At 51.2% G+C, this 17,244-nt stretch overlaps 8 protein-coding genes across 8 annotated transcripts; 5 read left to right on the top strand and 3 right to left on the bottom strand.

Annotated features, from left to right (window-relative positions):
* Window positions 1-43: 43 nt before the first annotated feature.
* Window positions 44-905, bottom strand: S10a (40S ribosomal protein uS10). Its single transcript, XM_032042087.1, has 4 exons — window positions 801-905; window positions 651-733; window positions 338-561; window positions 44-280 (listed from the first exon to the last, which is right to left on the bottom strand). The coding sequence occupies exons 2-4, from the start codon at window positions 690-692 to the stop codon at window positions 196-198; spliced, it is 351 nt and encodes a 116-aa protein (XP_031899679.1). The 5' UTR covers window positions 693-733; window positions 801-905; the 3' UTR covers window positions 44-195.
* A 289-nt stretch (window positions 906-1,194) lies between these two features.
* On the top strand, window positions 1,195-3,228 carry BDW43DRAFT_300612 (ASCC2 family CUE domain-containing protein; the record flags this gene model as incomplete). The annotated part of the gene is made up of 1 exon (XM_032044926.1): window positions 1,195-3,228. The coding sequence occupies one exon, from the start codon at window positions 1,195-1,197 to the stop codon at window positions 3,226-3,228; it is 2,034 nt and encodes a 677-aa protein (XP_031899678.1).
* A 229-nt stretch (window positions 3,229-3,457) lies between these two features.
* Window positions 3,458-5,645, bottom strand: BDW43DRAFT_96468 (fatty acid desaturase). The gene is made up of 2 exons (XM_032050779.1): window positions 5,220-5,645; window positions 3,458-5,146 (listed from the first exon to the last, which is right to left on the bottom strand). The coding sequence occupies exons 1-2, from the start codon at window positions 5,429-5,431 to the stop codon at window positions 3,688-3,690; spliced, it is 1,671 nt and encodes a 556-aa protein (XP_031899677.1). The 5' UTR covers window positions 5,432-5,645; the 3' UTR covers window positions 3,458-3,687.
* A 213-nt stretch (window positions 5,646-5,858) lies between these two features.
* BDW43DRAFT_319898 (phosphoribomutase PRM15) lies at window positions 5,859-8,227 on the top strand (the record flags this gene model as incomplete). The annotated part of the gene is made up of 6 exons (XM_032048988.1): window positions 5,859-5,877; window positions 6,077-6,447; window positions 6,597-6,767; window positions 6,818-7,107; window positions 7,168-7,844; window positions 7,899-8,227. 6 exons carry the CDS (start codon window positions 5,859-5,861, stop codon window positions 8,060-8,062), a joined length of 1,692 nt encoding a protein of 563 aa, XP_031899676.1. The 3' UTR covers window positions 8,063-8,227.
* Window positions 8,228-8,281: 54 nt separating this feature from the next.
* Window positions 8,282-10,497, bottom strand: BDW43DRAFT_96392 (dihydrolipoyl dehydrogenase). The gene is made up of 4 exons (XM_032050777.1): window positions 10,074-10,497; window positions 9,897-9,976; window positions 9,343-9,825; window positions 8,282-9,275 (listed from the first exon to the last, which is right to left on the bottom strand). The coding sequence occupies exons 1-4, from the start codon at window positions 10,207-10,209 to the stop codon at window positions 8,436-8,438; spliced, it is 1,539 nt and encodes a 512-aa protein (XP_031899675.1). The 5' UTR covers window positions 10,210-10,497; the 3' UTR covers window positions 8,282-8,435.
* Window positions 10,498-11,404: 907 nt separating this feature from the next.
* BDW43DRAFT_96289 (GrpB family protein) lies at window positions 11,405-12,451 on the top strand. Its single transcript, XM_032050776.1, has one exon. It carries the CDS (start codon window positions 11,571-11,573, stop codon window positions 12,168-12,170), a length of 600 nt encoding a protein of 199 aa, XP_031899674.1. The 5' UTR covers window positions 11,405-11,570; the 3' UTR covers window positions 12,171-12,451.
* Window positions 12,452-13,182: 731 nt separating this feature from the next.
* On the top strand, window positions 13,183-15,483 carry BDW43DRAFT_96427 (putative MFS monosaccharide transporter). Its single transcript, XM_032050778.1, has 7 exons — window positions 13,183-13,741; window positions 13,798-13,951; window positions 13,998-14,389; window positions 14,436-14,518; window positions 14,567-14,795; window positions 14,845-14,942; window positions 14,994-15,483. Exons 1-7 carry the CDS (start codon window positions 13,345-13,347, stop codon window positions 15,294-15,296), a joined length of 1,656 nt encoding a protein of 551 aa, XP_031899673.1. The 5' UTR covers window positions 13,183-13,344; the 3' UTR covers window positions 15,297-15,483.
* A 1,163-nt stretch (window positions 15,484-16,646) lies between these two features.
* Window positions 16,647-17,108, top strand: BDW43DRAFT_311585 (MGMT family protein; the record flags this gene model as incomplete). The annotated part of the gene is made up of 1 exon (XM_032047223.1): window positions 16,647-17,108. The coding sequence occupies one exon, from the start codon at window positions 16,647-16,649 to the stop codon at window positions 17,106-17,108; it is 462 nt and encodes a 153-aa protein (XP_031899672.1).
* Window positions 17,109-17,244: the final 136 nt, after the last annotated feature.

Genomic DNA, 17,244 nt, shown 5'->3' with positions numbered 1-17,244 from the left:
CTACAATCTACAATCTCTACAACAGCGAAGACCACAAAAAATACTTTTCCACAAACTTTTCCATTTTTATGCCAAATTCTAGCGGATATCGACGACAACCCAGCAAAAGCCTGACCGACCCATCGTCAATACCCCCTGAGTAAAGAGTGGATATTACTCCCTCCCTATACCGAACTAGAACCCTTTTGAGAAAATTTAGGCAGCAATGGTGACCTCAACCTCAACACCAGCCTCGATGTTGATGATGATCTGCTTGACGGTCTCAGTGGGGGCGAGGAGGCTACACACAGTGTTAGTTCGGCTTATCTTCATACAGGAAGAGGAGGGGGTAACATACTCGATGAGACGCTTGTGGATGCGCATCTCGTACTTGTCCCAGGTCTTGGAACCCTCACCATTGGGGGTCTTACGGGTGGAGATGTGAAGGGTCTTGGTGGGAAGACGGACGGGACCCTTGACATGGAGGGACTTGGAGCGGGCACGGTCGATCAGCTCAGAGCAGACCTTCTCGAGGGAGGCGACCTTGCGAGAGGTAAGAGTGATACGGATCTTGTGGACCTTCTGTTCGGGGTGTTAGTAGACGTCGTATTGCGCCGAGTCTTGCTTCATCTTGGTCATGAAGGTGCCAATGCATGTGTTGGACAACGTACAGGGCCCTCGCCGAAATCCTTCTCGGGCTTCTGGAAAGACATCTTGACGGTGGTTTGTGGTGGGGAGACCGGGATTGAGATGGCTAGAGTCAGAGGGTTAGTTGAGGAAAGGAAGAAGGAAGAGATGAAAAGACGGGAGTGGGGGCATACCGTAAAACGAGGCTAGTTGCCAATCAAGACCTGAACTTCAAGGTTCGGTAAGGTGATGATGGCCGTTGGAAAGAAGTATAGCGATACGCAATTATCGTGAGTTTTTTTTTTGTGGAATAGTGCGCTTAGCGCCGCTTGTGCGGGTGTCGCGTCTTGGCGCTCGCCTATCTAGTGCTAACTTGATCGGGCGCCCGGGGTGGCTGAGTCAGCAAGCCACCAATGACATTCCATCATTGAGGTGTTGTACCATTCAAAGAATATGGGGTCGAGAACTAGGACAGACTTAAAAGATGACGATATATCCTTGATCCTTGCTTTTAAACACCCTTTGCCTAGCTTCGCATCTTTCGGTTCTCTTCCTCTCTCACTGTCACCGTACCAGAACCGCTGTGTCATGGCATCTTGGCCCCCGCTCGCACCAGTCCCACCCCCCGCGGTGCAGAGTGCCATCCCACCCCAGGAATGGGAGCTCTATATAGATGCATGGGTCCTGCTCCTGGGCCTGCGCATAGAAGCATCCAATGTGCAGTTTGCTGAGGAAGCTCCCAAAGATGTCTCTGCAGTCACTTTCTTGACTTCTTTCTATGACCAACTCGCAACAACCGGTACGCTGGGTTTGCATATGGGGCCAAAAGCAAGAACATTGCGAAAGCTATGTTTCCTGCTCACAAGACGTTTCCTTCTGGATGCGCCCACGACACCATCCGAGCTACTAGGGTGGAAGTACCTTGGTGACCTATGCAACTGCTATCCCTCCAGCTCGGCGCTGAAGAAGCTCCTGTCCGAAGCATGGGACAAGCACGAAGAGTCGATATCATCCAGCCTGGAAAAGGCGCAGACAAGCATGATCAAACAGCTTTCACTCTTAATATCCGCACCGACTCCAGAGATCATTTCCGATATCCGACTCTTGACAATCCTGGGATCTGCCCTCCCCGCCAGCGGCCAGACGCTCATGGCCGGGTCCGATTTCCTCGATATATGCTGCGAAGCATACCAAACACACAAGAGAGAGGACTTCCGCAAAGTCCTCGTAGCCATCGTCTACGTCGGCCTCACCTCACTACTGAAAGGCACAAAGCCCAACCTCTCCCTGCTCCTCGACCAACTATTCAGTCTCAAATCCAGCGCAGGCATCAGCACAAAGAACGGCCCGACCCTCCTGTCCGACCTCATCTGCAGCTCCGACCTCCTCGTCCGTCTAGACCGCTACCTGATCTCGCACCCGCAGAAACGCGGCCAAGATCTCCTCTCCAGTCTACGCACCTACCAAACCGAATCCACCCCTTTCCACCATCGCTACCAGAGGCCCAAGAAAAGGCCCAATAAAGGCAAAGGCCGCGCATCAGACCTACCCCACGCAGACGAGATGCATATCCACAAAATGTCCTTGATAACGCAGGTCCAAGACCTCTTCCCAGACCTGGGCTCAGGATACATCGCCCGCCTCCTAGATGCCTACGACGACAACCCGGAAACCATCATCGCCAACCTCCTCGACGACTCCATCCCTCCCGAATTCCACAACCTCGATAAATCAGAACAACTCCCGACAACATCGACAACAACTACTCACGACATCCTCCCACCAAACTCCACCCCACCGCCCCTCCAACCCCGCAAGAACATCTTCGACAACGACGTCGACCTCGCCGCCCTCCCGACAGAGAACCTCCACTTCGGCCGCGCAAACCCCACCCTAACAGCCGATGACATCCTCTCCGACCGCACCACCCACGCCGCCAACAAAGCGGCCATCATCTCCGCGCTCGCTACCTTCGACTCGGACGACGACGAACGCGACGACACCTACGATGTAGCGGATGTAGGCGGCACCGTCGACGCGGACGCGGACGGCGACGCAAAGCGTAAAGCCGCTGAGTCGGACGAGCTGGATATGACGCTTTTCCGGGCGTACAAGGCCTCGCCGGGCTTGTTTGGGCGGGACTCGGGCACGCGGCGGTCGCAGCCGCGGGCGGCGCTGAAGCGCGAGACGGGGATGACGGATGAGGCGATTGAGGGGTGGGCGGTTATGTTGGGTAGGGATTCGAAGCGGTTGGCGAGGTTGGAGGGGAAGTTGGCGCTTTCAGGTGTTGCTGGTGGGGGGTTGGTGCAGGATGAGGTTAAGTCGACGGCGTATCGGAGGCCTGGGCTGAGGGCAGGTGGGGAGACTGGGAGTGAGGGTGAGGAGTCGGGTTCTGGGGCTGGTGGTCGAGGGGGATCGAATAGGGGACGTGGTCGGGGTGGGCGACGCGGTGGAGGCGGTGCTGGACGGAGGGGCGGGAGTGGTGCAGGATGTGGTTCTGGGGATGGGAATACGGCAGCTTCACGGCAGAGGAAGGAGGAGAATAAGGCCAGTAGGGCGAATCATAATCGGCGACAGCAGAGAGCGAAGAAGGTGGCGCGGGCTGGTGGCATGGTGGCGTGATTGATGCACTGGGTAATGGACGATGAAAATGCTGGGATGATGAGCATAGAGCCTCGTGGTTTCTGTACATACTGCATTATTTTATAGACCCGGGATGGGCGTTCGTGTATAGAGTAATCAAGCGTACATGGCTAGATAGGTGCATCAATATATGTGTAAAAGAATGGATTTGTAATAACATGGTCCGATCGTAACTCTACTCTCTTCACTGAATGCTCATACATACAAATATAAACCGACGTCAAGCTGAGGGACATTATCACATCATCAATAGGGCATTACAAGTCCGGCGACATTAATCAACCCTTCCAACTGTGACCGATACCGATACCCAAAGACGGTCCGCAGGCATGATTATATACAACTATGCAATATATACAAGGACCCAAAGTATCCAGTCGATTGTCGAGGCCAGGTTCAATCGGAAGGGCAGCGCGCTTAGAAGACCATGACAGTCATTTAGTGGTGTTCTGAGAAGACGCCTTGCTGTGCACACGACTTCCTGCATTCTTCGAGAATACGGACTTGCTTGGCGACATCACCAAGTCTTCCGATGACCTCTTTGTTGCCATCGTAGAACGTGAACACCGCATAGGGAATGCCCGTGTCGCGGCAGAATTCCATGACCAATCTTTGAGTCCGACGCAGGTTGTGGCGTGGGATACGTGGATACAAGTGGTGAATGGCCTGGAACTGAAGACCACCATGGAACCAATCGAGCCAGGTTGGGCAGTCGACATCCATCGTGGTGCGAAGCATCTTCTGAGGGAAGGATTCATGTACACCCAGATCGGCTGTCGACATGGCAAAATGGGAGAGCGTGATCTGCACATGTAACGGGGCAGTAACCATATGCGAGACCAGAATGAAAACAAGGCGGCTTTTCCAGTCAGGAATGGTACAGTACAGGATGCCGTACCCAAACCAATACCAGAAGAAGACTTGGCCAGCCATCTCGAACCACCGGTGCCACCAGGCAGGACCTTTCTTCGGCGCCTGACCGAGTAGCAGATACTCCCAGCTCAGGCGGTACAGGTTGAAGCGACCAAACAAGAGGATGGGGTAGTAAAGATAGTTCTGATACCGCAGCATAAAATTGGCAAAAGCGTCAAACGTCATGACACGTTCATAGTAAGTACTGCGGAGGCTATTAAGGAAACGATGCGAGATGGCAAAGAAGGGCATATGCTCGATATCTGGGTCATGCTCAGGAGCATTCGTCACGATATGATGGACATTGTGGTTTCGCTTCCACCACCCTAAGCTTAGACCCCCGAGGTAGTCGGCGATGATGATGCCTATCACGCTGTCCACGTGGAAATGATGGGTGATGCCCATATGACCAGCATCATGGGCGGAGAAGACGAGCTGGTGCCAAAAGCATCCCAAAAAGAATCCCGAGGACGCATACCAGCCCCACTGGAGGAGTACGTAAGACAGACCCGCGAAAAGCGTGTAGCGGCAGCACTCGATGAAGTAAGAGAAATAGTTGCAGTTGTAGAGGCCCTCGTCACGAATGCGCTGGTCTAGTTCACGATATTTCTGTTTGATATTCTCCTGGCTTTCTGTCTCTAGGGAAGGGTATTTGGCAGCGTCTAGAACGATCTCTTCCTGGGTCCGGGCATCGAGGAAGAACGGCTTTGGCTCGAACTCAGGGGTGCCTGGGGCTGAGACCGAGGTATCCGAGGAAGACGACTTTCGCCGGCGGAGGCCGGATTTAGCGTCAACTGGATCGAAGACTGGAGACGGCGGTGTAGAAATATCTTGACCAGAGCTGTCTTCATCTGATGGTACGGTTGCCTCGGTATATGGGCGGAACTTGCCGCCTTGGATCGGTGGGAGGAAGTTTAACCATGGACCTTGGATGCGTCCGATCTGGAAGGCCAACATCCGCTGGCGCGCCTCCTTCGAATGTAAACTGTAGCACGGGAGCTTGTCAGTGACTCTGGAAAGCTCTCAAGAGTATGGCGATGCTGGAAGTATGTACATACGCATTGATCTCATCTGTCGCATCTTTTCCCACCATATGCTTGATGGACTTGTCACCACCTGGATGGTATTTGATCCAGGCGTCTACCTTCAATACCCGACCGTCGAAAATGAAAACATGTTTGCCCTCAGCGATTTGACCTTCAATCCACCGACGTGACAAGATAGTATCCTTCCGAGACCCGGAAGTAGCGGTTTTTAGCGTGTCGGCCATGATATACAGAGAATGATTGTATCCAGCTCAGTCGCAGTATAGTCAAGTAGTGAGAGTCAACATTGTACGGCCTGCGCGCAAGTAAAAGAAAAAAAGAAGGAGGAGGAAAGAGGAAAGAGGGAAGAAGGGGGAGTGGTAAGAAGGGGAGTGCGTAAGAGGTGAGGTTCAGAAGGGTCGCATTGCGGGAAGCGATGGGGTTTTCGGAAACGCGCTGCCGATCTTTTCTTTTGAAATCAGTCCACTGACATTCCTCCATTTCCACATCCCCCTCTATCTATTATTAGCGTCTACCTACTACTTACTTCTAGATCGTATGACAACAGTCTCTCATTCCCAATAATGGTACGGAGTATTCCCCTGCACAAATAAAGATAGACATATACATATCTAACAGGAAGTAGGACTCTCTTTCCCCACTGATTCAACAATGGCTAGAGTGGGACCAAGTGTGTAAACCGTTTATATTTTATTTATATCTCCGAGATCTAATATCGTTTTAACGGCAGGATCCCGCCACACGAGCGGAGATCGAACAACTTCGGGACGCTGGAGCTGTCGCAGATCTTGAGCAACGGCTTCGGAACCGTATGTAATAATTTAAGCGTCGTATATACTATGCCGACTCATGCTGACCACAAACCATAGGAATTCAATTTGGGACTGCAGGCCTTCGCGGCCGGATGGCGGCAGGGGTTTCCGGCATGAACTCTTTGACCGTCATCCAGGCATCGCAGGGTCTAGCTAAGTATTTGAAGGACAAGCATGCGGATAGTGCGTCGGGCGGAGTAGTTATTGGCCATGATGCTCGTCACAACTCGGCCAAGTTTGCAGCGCTGGCTGCGAATGCCTTCATCTCCCAGCAGATCCCGGTTTGGTTCTATTCGGAGCCTTCCGTGACCCCATCTGTGCCTTTTGGAGTCACGCATTTGCGGGCTGCTGCGGGTATTATGATCACTGCAAGCCATGTAAGTTTCCCGTCGGGAGACGTATGTTTATTTATGAAGACTGACTTTCTGGTAGAACCCCGCTCAAGATAATGGTACGTTCTTCCCAATCCCTATGAATCAAGTTACTAATCCCTTGTTAAATAGGTTACAAAGTGTCCGTCACTCCGTGCTCGTCCTTCTCATTCGAATACTACTGACATGAGCCTAGCTATTTCAAGAATGGTGCCCAGATCAACACGCCTGTTGATGTAGAGATAGCCCAGTCAATCGAAGAAAACCTGACTCCATGGCCGGGTGCCTGGAAGGTCCTTCAGGCTGTCAAGTATCTCCACGCTGATGCGTATAAGACCATTTTACCTCACTATACAAAGACTGTTTGGGAATACGCGGTAAGTGGCCGTTGGCCCTCGTTCTCACAGGGCTAACTGTCCCACGATAGAAGTCCACTGTGACGGACTGGAAACAACCGAGACCCTTTGTCTACACGCCCCTGCACGGAGTTGGAGGCCTTGTCTTCCCCGATCTCTGCCGGTCTGTGGGCATCACCGAGTTCACACCCGTGCTGGAACAGGTCGCCCCCAATCCAGATTTCCCGACCGTATCGTTCCCCAACCCAGAAGAGGCCGGTGCTTTGGATCTTGCCATGCAAACAGCCGATAGAGAAGGCAAAACCTTGATCATTGCCCATGATCCGGATGCGGATCGCTTCGCTGCTGCTGAAAAAGTCGAGTACGTGCTGCTTGTATCTAAGAAGAGTCAATATCACCAATGAACTGACCAAACGCCTAGTGGATCATGGTTCTCTTTCACGGGAAACCACATCGGAGTTTTACTCGCCTCGCACCTCTTTGACTCTCTAGAGAACAGAAAGGACGACGCACGCGTGGCCGTTCTGAACTCCACAGTCTCCACAGGCATGCTCGAGAAGATGGCAACAGCCAAGGGCATCCACTTCGAAGAGGCGCTGACCGGTTTCAAATGGATGGGGAATATTGCCCGACGCCTCGAAGGCGAGGACTACAGCGTTCCTTACGCATTCGAAGAAGCCCTGGGCTACATGTTCCCGGCAGTCTGCCACGATAAAGACGGCATCACAGCAGCGATGGTCTTCTTAGCAGCACAAGCCAAATGGCAATCCCAAGGACTTACCCCATACCTGAAACTGCAGCAACTCTTTCAAGAGTTCGGCCACTACGAAACTCTCAACAATTACTTCCGGTCGCCGAACCCGGACACGACGATGACTTTGTTCCAAGCCATTCGAAACGGACCCTACAGAACCGAGATGACCCTGGGATCTTTCAAGATCCTGCGCTGGCGGGACATGACCGAGGGCTATGACTCCGGCACTGCCGATCACAAGCCTACGCTGCCGGTTGATAAGTCTAGTCAGATGTTGACTCTCTGGCTGGACCAGGATGTTCGCTTCACTTTCCGTGCCTCGGGAACGGAGCCCAAAGTCAAATGTAAGTGGTAATTGCCTTTAATTTTATAAATTCTTCGACTGACGATTGCTAAAGTGTATATTGAAAGCTGTGGTGCGTCCCGCGCACAGGCTGTGGATGCTGTTTGTAATGCTTTCTTGGCTGTCTTAAAGGAATGGGTACTTCCTTTTGCCCCGTCTATGACATACAGCGAACAGATGCCTACATCGTCGGGTCATGTGTTCCAGCTTTCGGGATAAAGCGTGATTCGGCTTGAGCTCAAAGGACCTCGAATACTTGTCCATAGCACTCCATGAGAGGAGCATACTATTACGTGAGATGAGGAGAGTGAGACGGCAGAAAGAGCTGTAGCGATTCGTATACCAATGTTAGCTCATTTAGACGTTCATGTGAGATGCTATTCGGTGACAGAATATCACTTCTTTAATGTCTCCCGTAGCGACAGTAATGTCCCGTCGGGCAATCCGTTTACTGGTGATAAGAATAATGTCTTTTATTCATAAGTTTCGGTACACGACACCCAACAAAGGAAATATAACCAGTCAAATGCTACAGGGTTGCTAGCGTAGCTAGTCTAGGAAAGATACAGACGGGGAAAAGAGAAACAGGAACTTAGAAGTGGATGGCCTTGGAGTAGGTAGCCATGGCAGCTTCCTTGAAAGCTTCCGAAAGGGTAGGGTGAGCGTGACACGTCCGGGCGATGTCCTCGCAAGAAGCACCATACTCAACGGCCAGAGTGGCCTCAGCAACCATCTCACCAGCGTTAGGACCGATGATGTGAACACCGAGCACACGGTCGGTCTCCGCATCAGCAATGAACTTGACCTGACCCTCAGTGTCGAGGTTGGTCTTGGCACGAGAGTTGGCGCTAAAGGGGAAAGTACCGACACGGTACTTGATCCCGGCGGCCTTGACCTCCGCCTCGTTCTGGCCAACCCAGGCGACTTCGGGGTGAGTGTACATGACACTGGGGATGACGCCGTAGTTGACGTGACCGTATCCCTTGGTGATGTACTCAACAGCTGCAACGGCCTCCTCCTCAGCCTTGTGGGCAAGCATGGGGCCGAAAGTGCAGTCACCAATGACACGGATGTGAGGGACCTTGGTGCGGTACTCCTGGTCGATGACCAGACGGCCCCTCTCGTCCTTCTCAACACCAACGTTCTCCAAGCCCAGACCCTCGGTGTAAGGTCTGCGACCAATAGCAACCAGGACAACATCGGCATCCAGGGTCTCCTCCTTGCCGCCCTTGGCAGACTCGACGTTGATGGAAACAGTAGCTCCACTGTCATCACCCTTGGTGACCTTGGTGCCGGTCTTGAACTTGATACCCTGCTTCGACAGGATCTTCTGAGCCTGCTTGGCGATCTCTGCATCCATACCAGGTCCACCGATCTGGTTCAAGAATTCAACAACGGTGACTTCGGCACCGAGACGGGACCAAACGGAAGCCTGTCACTAAATTAGTATTGAGATTGCTGTATCACGTCTCCAGAAGCGCAAAAAGTCGCAATCATACCATCTCCAGACCGATGATACCACCACCAATGACAACCATCTTCTTGGGGACCTCCTGCAGCGCAAGAGCACCAGTGCTAGTGATAATGCGCTTCTCATCGATGTTCAGGCCGGGGAAGGGAGTGGCCTCGCTACCGGTGGCGATGATGATGTTCTTTCCGCGAAGGGTCTGTTCACCACCGTCGAGTAGGTTCACCTTGACCGTGTTGGGGTCAACCAGAGCACCAGTGCCCTTAACGTAATCGACGCCGTTCTTCTTAAGCAAGAACTCAATACCCTTCGTCAGACCCTCGACGGATGTGTCCTTGGCCTTCATCATCTGCTCGAGGTTCAACTTGACATCACCGACCTCAATGCCGCGTTTCTTCGTGTCGTGGAGGATCTGGTGGTAAAGGTGGGAGTTGTTCAAGAGAGATTTTGAGGGGATACAGCCGACGTTCAGGCAAGTGCCTCCAAGGCGGCCACGCTTTTCGATACAGGCAGTCTGTCGGGCAGCCACCGCAGTCAGTGGAAAAAAAAAATTCCGAAAGAGGCGAGTTAGGGAATTGAGCGCACCTTAAGGCCCTCCTGGCCAGCCTTGATGGCAGCAACGTATCCAGCGACACCACCACCGATGATAACAAGGTCATGTTCACCTATCCCACAGTGCATCAGTAACCAGCCTCACAGTTTTCGGAAGCGCAGGCCTCGTTCATGGCCCTCCCGCCTCCGGGGGGAAAACTGGATACATACCGGACTCCGAAGCGTAGCCACGTTTTGTGAAGAGGGCAAGAGAAGGAGTAGCGACGAAGTTAGAAGGGACAGGCTGAGGGCGAGCACTGCGGAGGGCAGCCCGCGGCGTAGCCCGCGGCAAAAGAGTCCGGAACATGGCGAGAAAGACGGGGGTCTAGAAAAGAGAAAAATACAAAAGATAGAGATTATAAACGACAGCCAATCCTCCAATTAAAGTAGATGGAGAAGGGAGGGGAGGCAACAATGGCAAGTGGTAGAAGGAGGTAGGGTATAGTATAGGTAGGGAAAAAGGATGTTGGGACAAGAAGCTTTCTTTGAGGTTTTGCCAGCAGAAGCTGGCGGGCCGGTATCGATACGGTATTCCGCCGCGTATGTAATTATCCAGGCCAGTCCATTTCGGGTCAATTCGGCTAACCTTTGCCATATTGCCGATAGAGTTCTAGTGGTATTGCGCATACCCTCGCGAGGTACGGGATTATCCTCAGATTAACAGGCATGATATCATTGGGCTTTTCGACCTCCGGGCTACGAGGTATACTTACCAGACAACTCCGGATCATTCGGGCAGATCCGAAATGGCCAGGGTGTACGGAGGGTTTTAATACAGAGTACATCCTGCGACGCTTTGTCAGCGGGCCGGTGAACCAGAAATACCTCAGAAGTGGCCCAAAAAGGAAAGGGATACCAACGGCCCCAGGCAAGAACTTACGTACGGTGACTAAAATACCATCCCCATTCTATGAAAATACCACCACCTGGCCCATTCTCTTGATTTTGACTATCAACCTAAGAAAAGGTAGAAGAAGATAAACTGACGTATAAGATGCTTTGTGTTCTCCGCGGGTAACGTAAAATCAGTAATACACTGTCGAGGTTATCGTCGGCATCTTTTAGGTGAACCACGAGTCACCTGCATGGCAGGTAACGTGATCAGAGGAAGCCTCTTTCTTGGTCTCTCAACAGCATTTCATCCTACTTATACACTCGAGACGCTATGTGTGATGTTTATTATTGAAAAAGACGATTCCATCTTCTTTTTTCTTTTTCATTCTCGTTCCTGTTTCGGGCGGTCTTCGATTGCATATAGCCGACTTGTTTATAGTAGAGAAAATTCCATATGCAGGACCATGGATACCAAAATGTGTTTTCAAAGGTTAAAGCGTTGAATATGAGATGATAGTTGAACTTTCTAAGGGACCATTTGGGGCGAATGACCATGGCAAACGAAATACCTTAGGAGTTTCTAATCCCATCTACAGGGTCTTATATCGAGTCTCGTCCCCTTCATGAAAGGGAGCTGACTTTACCTTATTGTTACTAGCTGCGCTCCAATCATTGGTGCCTAATACGAGCTTGGCGTGAGACGAATTGGCCTGAGTCATCCATCTCGCGAGATTTAGCTAGCCTAAGACCTTCTTCCTTACATATAAACAAGTTGCCGGATTATCATCATCGTCTTAAGGCGTGTGTTGTACTAAGCGCCTGTTTGCTACCGAGATGCCTTCCGCGAGTGAGATTACAGAGTTGTGCACAAAGCCGCCCCTTCTTGAGACCGTGGCAACTCGGCCGCAGAAGCTGATTGAAATCGTGGAGTCGGACCCAACATGGCCGGAGTCATTTGCGATCATTGCACGCCGGATTGTTGATGCCCTTGGGAACAACCTTCTCTCTATTGAACACGTCGGGTCAACCAGCATACCAGGCTTACCAGCCAAGGCGGTAATCGATATAGACGTCGTTGTTGCAGATTCTAGAGCAGAAGACTCCTACGTACCGGCCCTTGAGGCGGCGGGCTTTCAGTTTCTGTTTCGCGAGCCTGGCTGGTATGAGCATCGTTTTTTCGGATGCAATGACCCGTACGCAAACATTCATGTCTGGAGCCCAGATTGCCCGGAGTTCACGCGACATCTGCTGTTTCGGGACTGGTTGTGCAAGCATGAGGATGATCGCCAACGGTATGCGGATATCAAACGGCGAGCAGCTGCGGCCAGTCGAGCTGCCGGGGAGACCGTGATGCAGTATAATGCGCGCAAGGAATCCGTGATCTTTGACATCCTTCAGCAAGCCTTCAAGGAGCAAGGATACCTAAACGAGTAAAACACGGAGTAGTAAAGAGGGGTTAGAGGAAGCGTAATTGCTATTGCATACGTGTGTATATAATGTACACATGTCTGTATGTATATTGGAGATCTATATATTATTTGTCATGTCACGAGTATGTTCATGCTCGGTAGTCTGTATGTCGGAGCGAAATGAATGTCCGATTTTGTGCATGGAATCAAAAAGGATTTTGACCCATGTAGGCTGGAGCCCTCAAGTCTGCAAAACCAAAAAGTTGAGAACAAAAAGAGGTCATCTTGGGATCAGGTGTTCCGGGTCACCTGCTCGTGTCGGGGAAGTCCCGACCACATTTTTCCCTTTTTTCCCCACCCAAAATCCCCCAGAATCTCCAAGACTGCCCCGCAATGAAGCATGGCACTGGCCAACGTCTGCTTTTGTCAATCTTGACGCCCATACTGGAGCCTCCAATCGTCTTGGATTGGTGCGCAAGTCAAGTCACCGTCCCTGAACCGAGTTTCGGCAAAGGATCTTCACCAATTGACGCAGTGATTGTTTCCCTGTTTGATTTCTAGCTGTATTGTTTAAGCGAGTCAAACCGCATCCTCAGCTAGTATTGTCATGTCGAAATCTTTCCATAATGCGACAGGAGTGGTCTTCTCGGGAGAGGGAAGTGTGAAGCTTTTCCGGGTTCCTTTCTCGGTTCAGGAGGCCGGTCCAAATGTATCGTCTCTCCCGTCGCCCGGATTCCCGACTTTGATTCGTATCCTGCCGGTCTGGAGCAAAACCCGGCCCTTCGTTCTCTCCAGATTTTTTTCTGGCGGGGCCGTTCGACGAGTCATATCGTTTACTTTAGTGGAGAAGTTAACTACCTTGCATGTGCGATGAATCCTCTAGCTTTATCCCACACGGAATGTAACCCAATTCGATTTTGTATGACTTCGACTTTCTTCCCATGTCCCCGTTAATCACTATGCAAGATAGAAAAGCCGTCGGCCTTTAGCCGACTGCGGTTTCTGGCCAAGCGCATATATAGACCTCGTACCCCCCCTCCCTCACACAGGTGTTTGTGGGAGATCTCTGAATGTAGTGTTTGTTTATTTGTCTTGCTGTCAAGCTATCCAGGCAAAAAGTAGGGAGCCCCGAAGAGGACTGTTTTCTTGGATCCTTGTTCCCTCACCTATAGTCGGCTTTTGGAACAGAGGTTTTCGCCATGTGCGACCAAATACCTAGGTGGAATGTTGTCCACAAACTCGAGAAGCGCAAGCTTCTCATTGGCATCAACAGCGTTGCCGCGTTGTCGATTCTTTTCTTCGGATATGATCAGGGAATGATGGCTGGAGTAAACAACTCAAAAGACTACATTGACCTGATGGGATTCGGTCACACTGAGATGAGAGATGGCTATCTAACTCCAGTCGTCACAGACAGTCTGCTGCAGGGTGGAATCGTGTCAGTATATTACCTAGGGACATTGTTCGGTGCACTCCTTGGTGGCTGGACAGGAGATCGTATTGGCCGGATTAAAACCATTGCGACAGGTGCTCTTTGGGCTATTTTTGGTGCTGCGCTGCAGTGTTCAGCACAGAACCACAATTGGATGATTTGCTGTGAGTTCACTGCGAGGGAAGACGTCCCCAGATCCCCTTAGTTAACAGCTACTTAGCGCGCTTCATCAATGGAATTGGTACTGGTATCTTGAATGCCATTGTTCCGGTTTGGGCAACAGAGACTGCCGAGCACACGTCCCGAGGACAGTTCATTGCAATTGAATTTACCCTGAATATTTTTGGCGTCGTCCTCGCCTACTGGCTAGAATTGTAGGTCTTCTGCCCAAGCGTTCGGAATTGTCTAATTCGGTTCTAGTGGACTGTCCTTCATCGATGGCGGGAAATCTGCTTTCCAATGGAGGTTCCCTATCGCGTTCCAAATCATCTTCCTGATCCTACTGTTCGTAGTGGTTTGGTTTTTCCCGGAATCTCCACGATGGTTAGTCAAAGTCGGTCGGGAGCAAGAAGCGCGATATATTCTGGGCCGGCTCCGTGGAAGCAGTGATGAAGATGCAGTTCGCGCCGAGGCTGAGTTTAGAGACATCCAAAGCGTGGCTGAAATGGAAAAAAGCATGAACCACAGTACCTCCTACCTGGCGATGCTCTTCGGATACAAAACCGGAAAGCTGCATCTCGGGCGACGCGTGCAGCTGGTGGTCTGGTTGCAGATCATGCAGGAATGGGTCGGCATTGCCGGCGTGACTGTTTGTATGTTTGCTTTATGCCGCCACAATTGCATCACTGACGACAGTAGATGCACCAACTATCTTTAGCATTGCTGGGTTTGATTCGATGAAGAGCCAGTGGATCAGCGGCTTGAACAATATTTTCTACATGGTATGATGCCCCGAGGACTACTGTAGCGACATAGCTGATAGAACTTAGTTCGCAACGCTTATCTGTGTCTTCACACTGGATCGGATTGGTCGCAGGTGGACCTTATACTGGGGGTCTACCGGGCAGGGCATCGCCATGTTTCTGGCTGGGGGCTTCTCTCGACTTGCCATTAATGCACGGGCGGATGGGAATATCTCCCAAGCGAACTCGTTTGGCGCTGCCGCAGCGTCCATGGTCTTTATTTTCACCTCTGTCTTTGGAGCTACTTGGTTGACAGGTATATAGCGTGACTTCCTGACATCTAATGACTCTGCTAATTTGGTCAGTGCCATGGATTTATCCTGCTGAGATTTATCCGTTGGCTGTCCGCGCCCGAGGAAACGCCTGGGGTGTTGTGGGATGGAGCATTGGAAACGGCTGGCTGGTAAGGAAGATCTTGTGTGTTCTCTTAGACCCCCACTGACGAAATAATTAGACTCTTCTGTGCCCGGTGATGTTCGAGGCCATTGGCGAGAAGACACTGTACGTGTTCGCGGCTAGCAATGTCATCACAATCCCGATGGTATGGGCTCTCTATCCTGAAAGCAACCAGCGAACCCTAGAAGATATGGACTTGCTGTTCGCCGCCGAGACCCCGTGGGTGTGGGATGCCGAGCGCACCTTTGCCCGTCTCAAGGCGGAAAATCCGGGGTACATTGAAGCCACCAACCGCAAGAACAGTGCGGTAGACCCGGAGATGGGCAAGTCGGCGAATGCCCACGAAGAGCATGCTGTGTAGTGTCAGCCAGCTGTACTATTTGGCCTTGGATGAGGTACGAGGTAACGTTTGATGACGTTAGTTTATATATAATTATATATGTGTGTGTCTATACGATCCGGATTGTCTCCGGTGACCTTAACCTTCCTGATTTATTGCAAGGGTACCTATGTTGTGCTTAGTGAGGATTATGCGTAGCACGTAGTTCCTTTGCCTTGCCGGGTTGCACCGGTTAGATTAGCATATCGATTCTTTTCTGTTCTTGCGAGGACCATTTACTCACGCCGGACATAGGTATATCAATGATGAAGTAGCCACACGGACTGCATTTGACGATGAAGGATGGTATACACAGGAGACTACGCCCACTGCGTTGGAAAGGACTACCTTTTCAATGGCAGGGTCTCATTGGGAACACTAACAATTGTGTACTTAGGAGTCCGGTTCCATGACTACACAATCTCTGTTCTGGAGCTCGAGCATCACTTGCTCAACCTTTCGTACATTTCCGAAGCCCACGCTCTCCCGATCCTGGATGCTGAGGCCGGTGGACTGGTGGCAGCACTTGTTCGATTTAGCAAGCAGGATGCGGTGGGAAAAGAAGATGGCAATATTGATCTTCGACGTATCCGCAATGACCTCTCTGTCAGCCTAGTCTCATACAAACCTCCTGCCCTTTTGCGAGTTCTCCAAAATGAGGATCAGGTCCCTTGGACGGCCTCCGGTAAAACGTTGAAAAAGGATTGTCTTCGAAAGTATTTCAACATATTGGGATCCATGCCTAAGAATTATGTCGTCGGTGAGGTGGGGGACTGGGGAAACAAGATCGATTTGGCTGCTTCGACCCGTGGATTTGATTTGGGGAGGGAGGGGGGGGTGGGGCTCTTCTGTAGGTTGTGTTAGATGTGGCTATGTGAAGATAAGCTGGAGAGCTAATACTATATACGTATGACGTTGGTAGATGAGCCGATAGAAGGAACAATACTATTCTCCCCTTGATATCTATGACTCTTCAAATAAATTAAAGGAATTGCGCATGGAGTTAGGGAATTCCTTGACCGTGCTATAAGTCTATTGAGCAAGCGGGAATAATGATATTACTGTCCACTATCCATATGGTAGGGCAGATCAAATCACACGGTCCACTCTGATTGGTCAATTCCACAACAACATCAAGCTCATCAACCAACATTCAGTTTTCAAGAATATATAAAACCACTCAAAACAACCTTCTCAATTAACCTAAAACCATTAACTCTACCATAAAGATACTCAACTAGTAAGCCTACTATTAAGGTACGTAACCAAGTACCGCCACTCTACCAAAGCTAAGCAAGACCCCAGCCACCCCGTCGAATAATACAAGGAACAATGACCACTATCCAAACCCCACCCACATCAACACTTACACCAACGTCAACTAAATCCCCTCTCCACCCCCAAGACACAGCTCTCAAAAAACAAGCCCACCGCATAACCTCCCACCCAACCCTAAGCCCCCACCGCCGCCGCGTCTACCTCGCCCTCCTCTCCATCCCCCGCGGCCGCTGGACCACCTACTCCGCGCTCGCCAAACATCTCCACTCCAGCGCGCGAGCCATCGGCACCGCAATGCGGACGAACCCCTTCGCACCAGACGTCCCCTGCCACCGCGTCCTCGCCGCCGACGGCAGCTTAGGCGGGTACATGGGCGCCGGGCCCGCAAGTGGGAGCGCGAATCTCGCTCGGAAGCGAACGATGCTGGAAGACGAAGGGGTAGAGTTCGAGTGGGTGGACCGGGGGACGAAAAGTGGGTGGAGGGCTCGGGGGGAGTGTTTTATCAAGTTTCCCTGAGAGTTGAATTACTAAATCTATTTCTTTCTTTCGTTTTCTTTCGTATCTAAGGAGGGTATTAGTCTGTGTTCGTTAGCTAGCTAGTTAGCCACCCGTTCAAATTGTCCGTTTTTATTTCTTTTTTTTTTTTTTTTTT

The sequence above is a fragment of the Aspergillus alliaceus genome (genome assembly GCF_009176365.1).
Source record: "Aspergillus alliaceus strain CBS 536.65 unplaced genomic scaffold BDW43scaffold_25, whole genome shotgun sequence".
NCBI classification, from domain to species: domain Eukaryota; kingdom Fungi; phylum Ascomycota; class Eurotiomycetes; order Eurotiales; family Aspergillaceae; genus Aspergillus; species Aspergillus alliaceus.
Note: the sequence above shows the minus strand (reverse complement) of the source record. Positions and strands in the feature narration are given on the sequence as shown.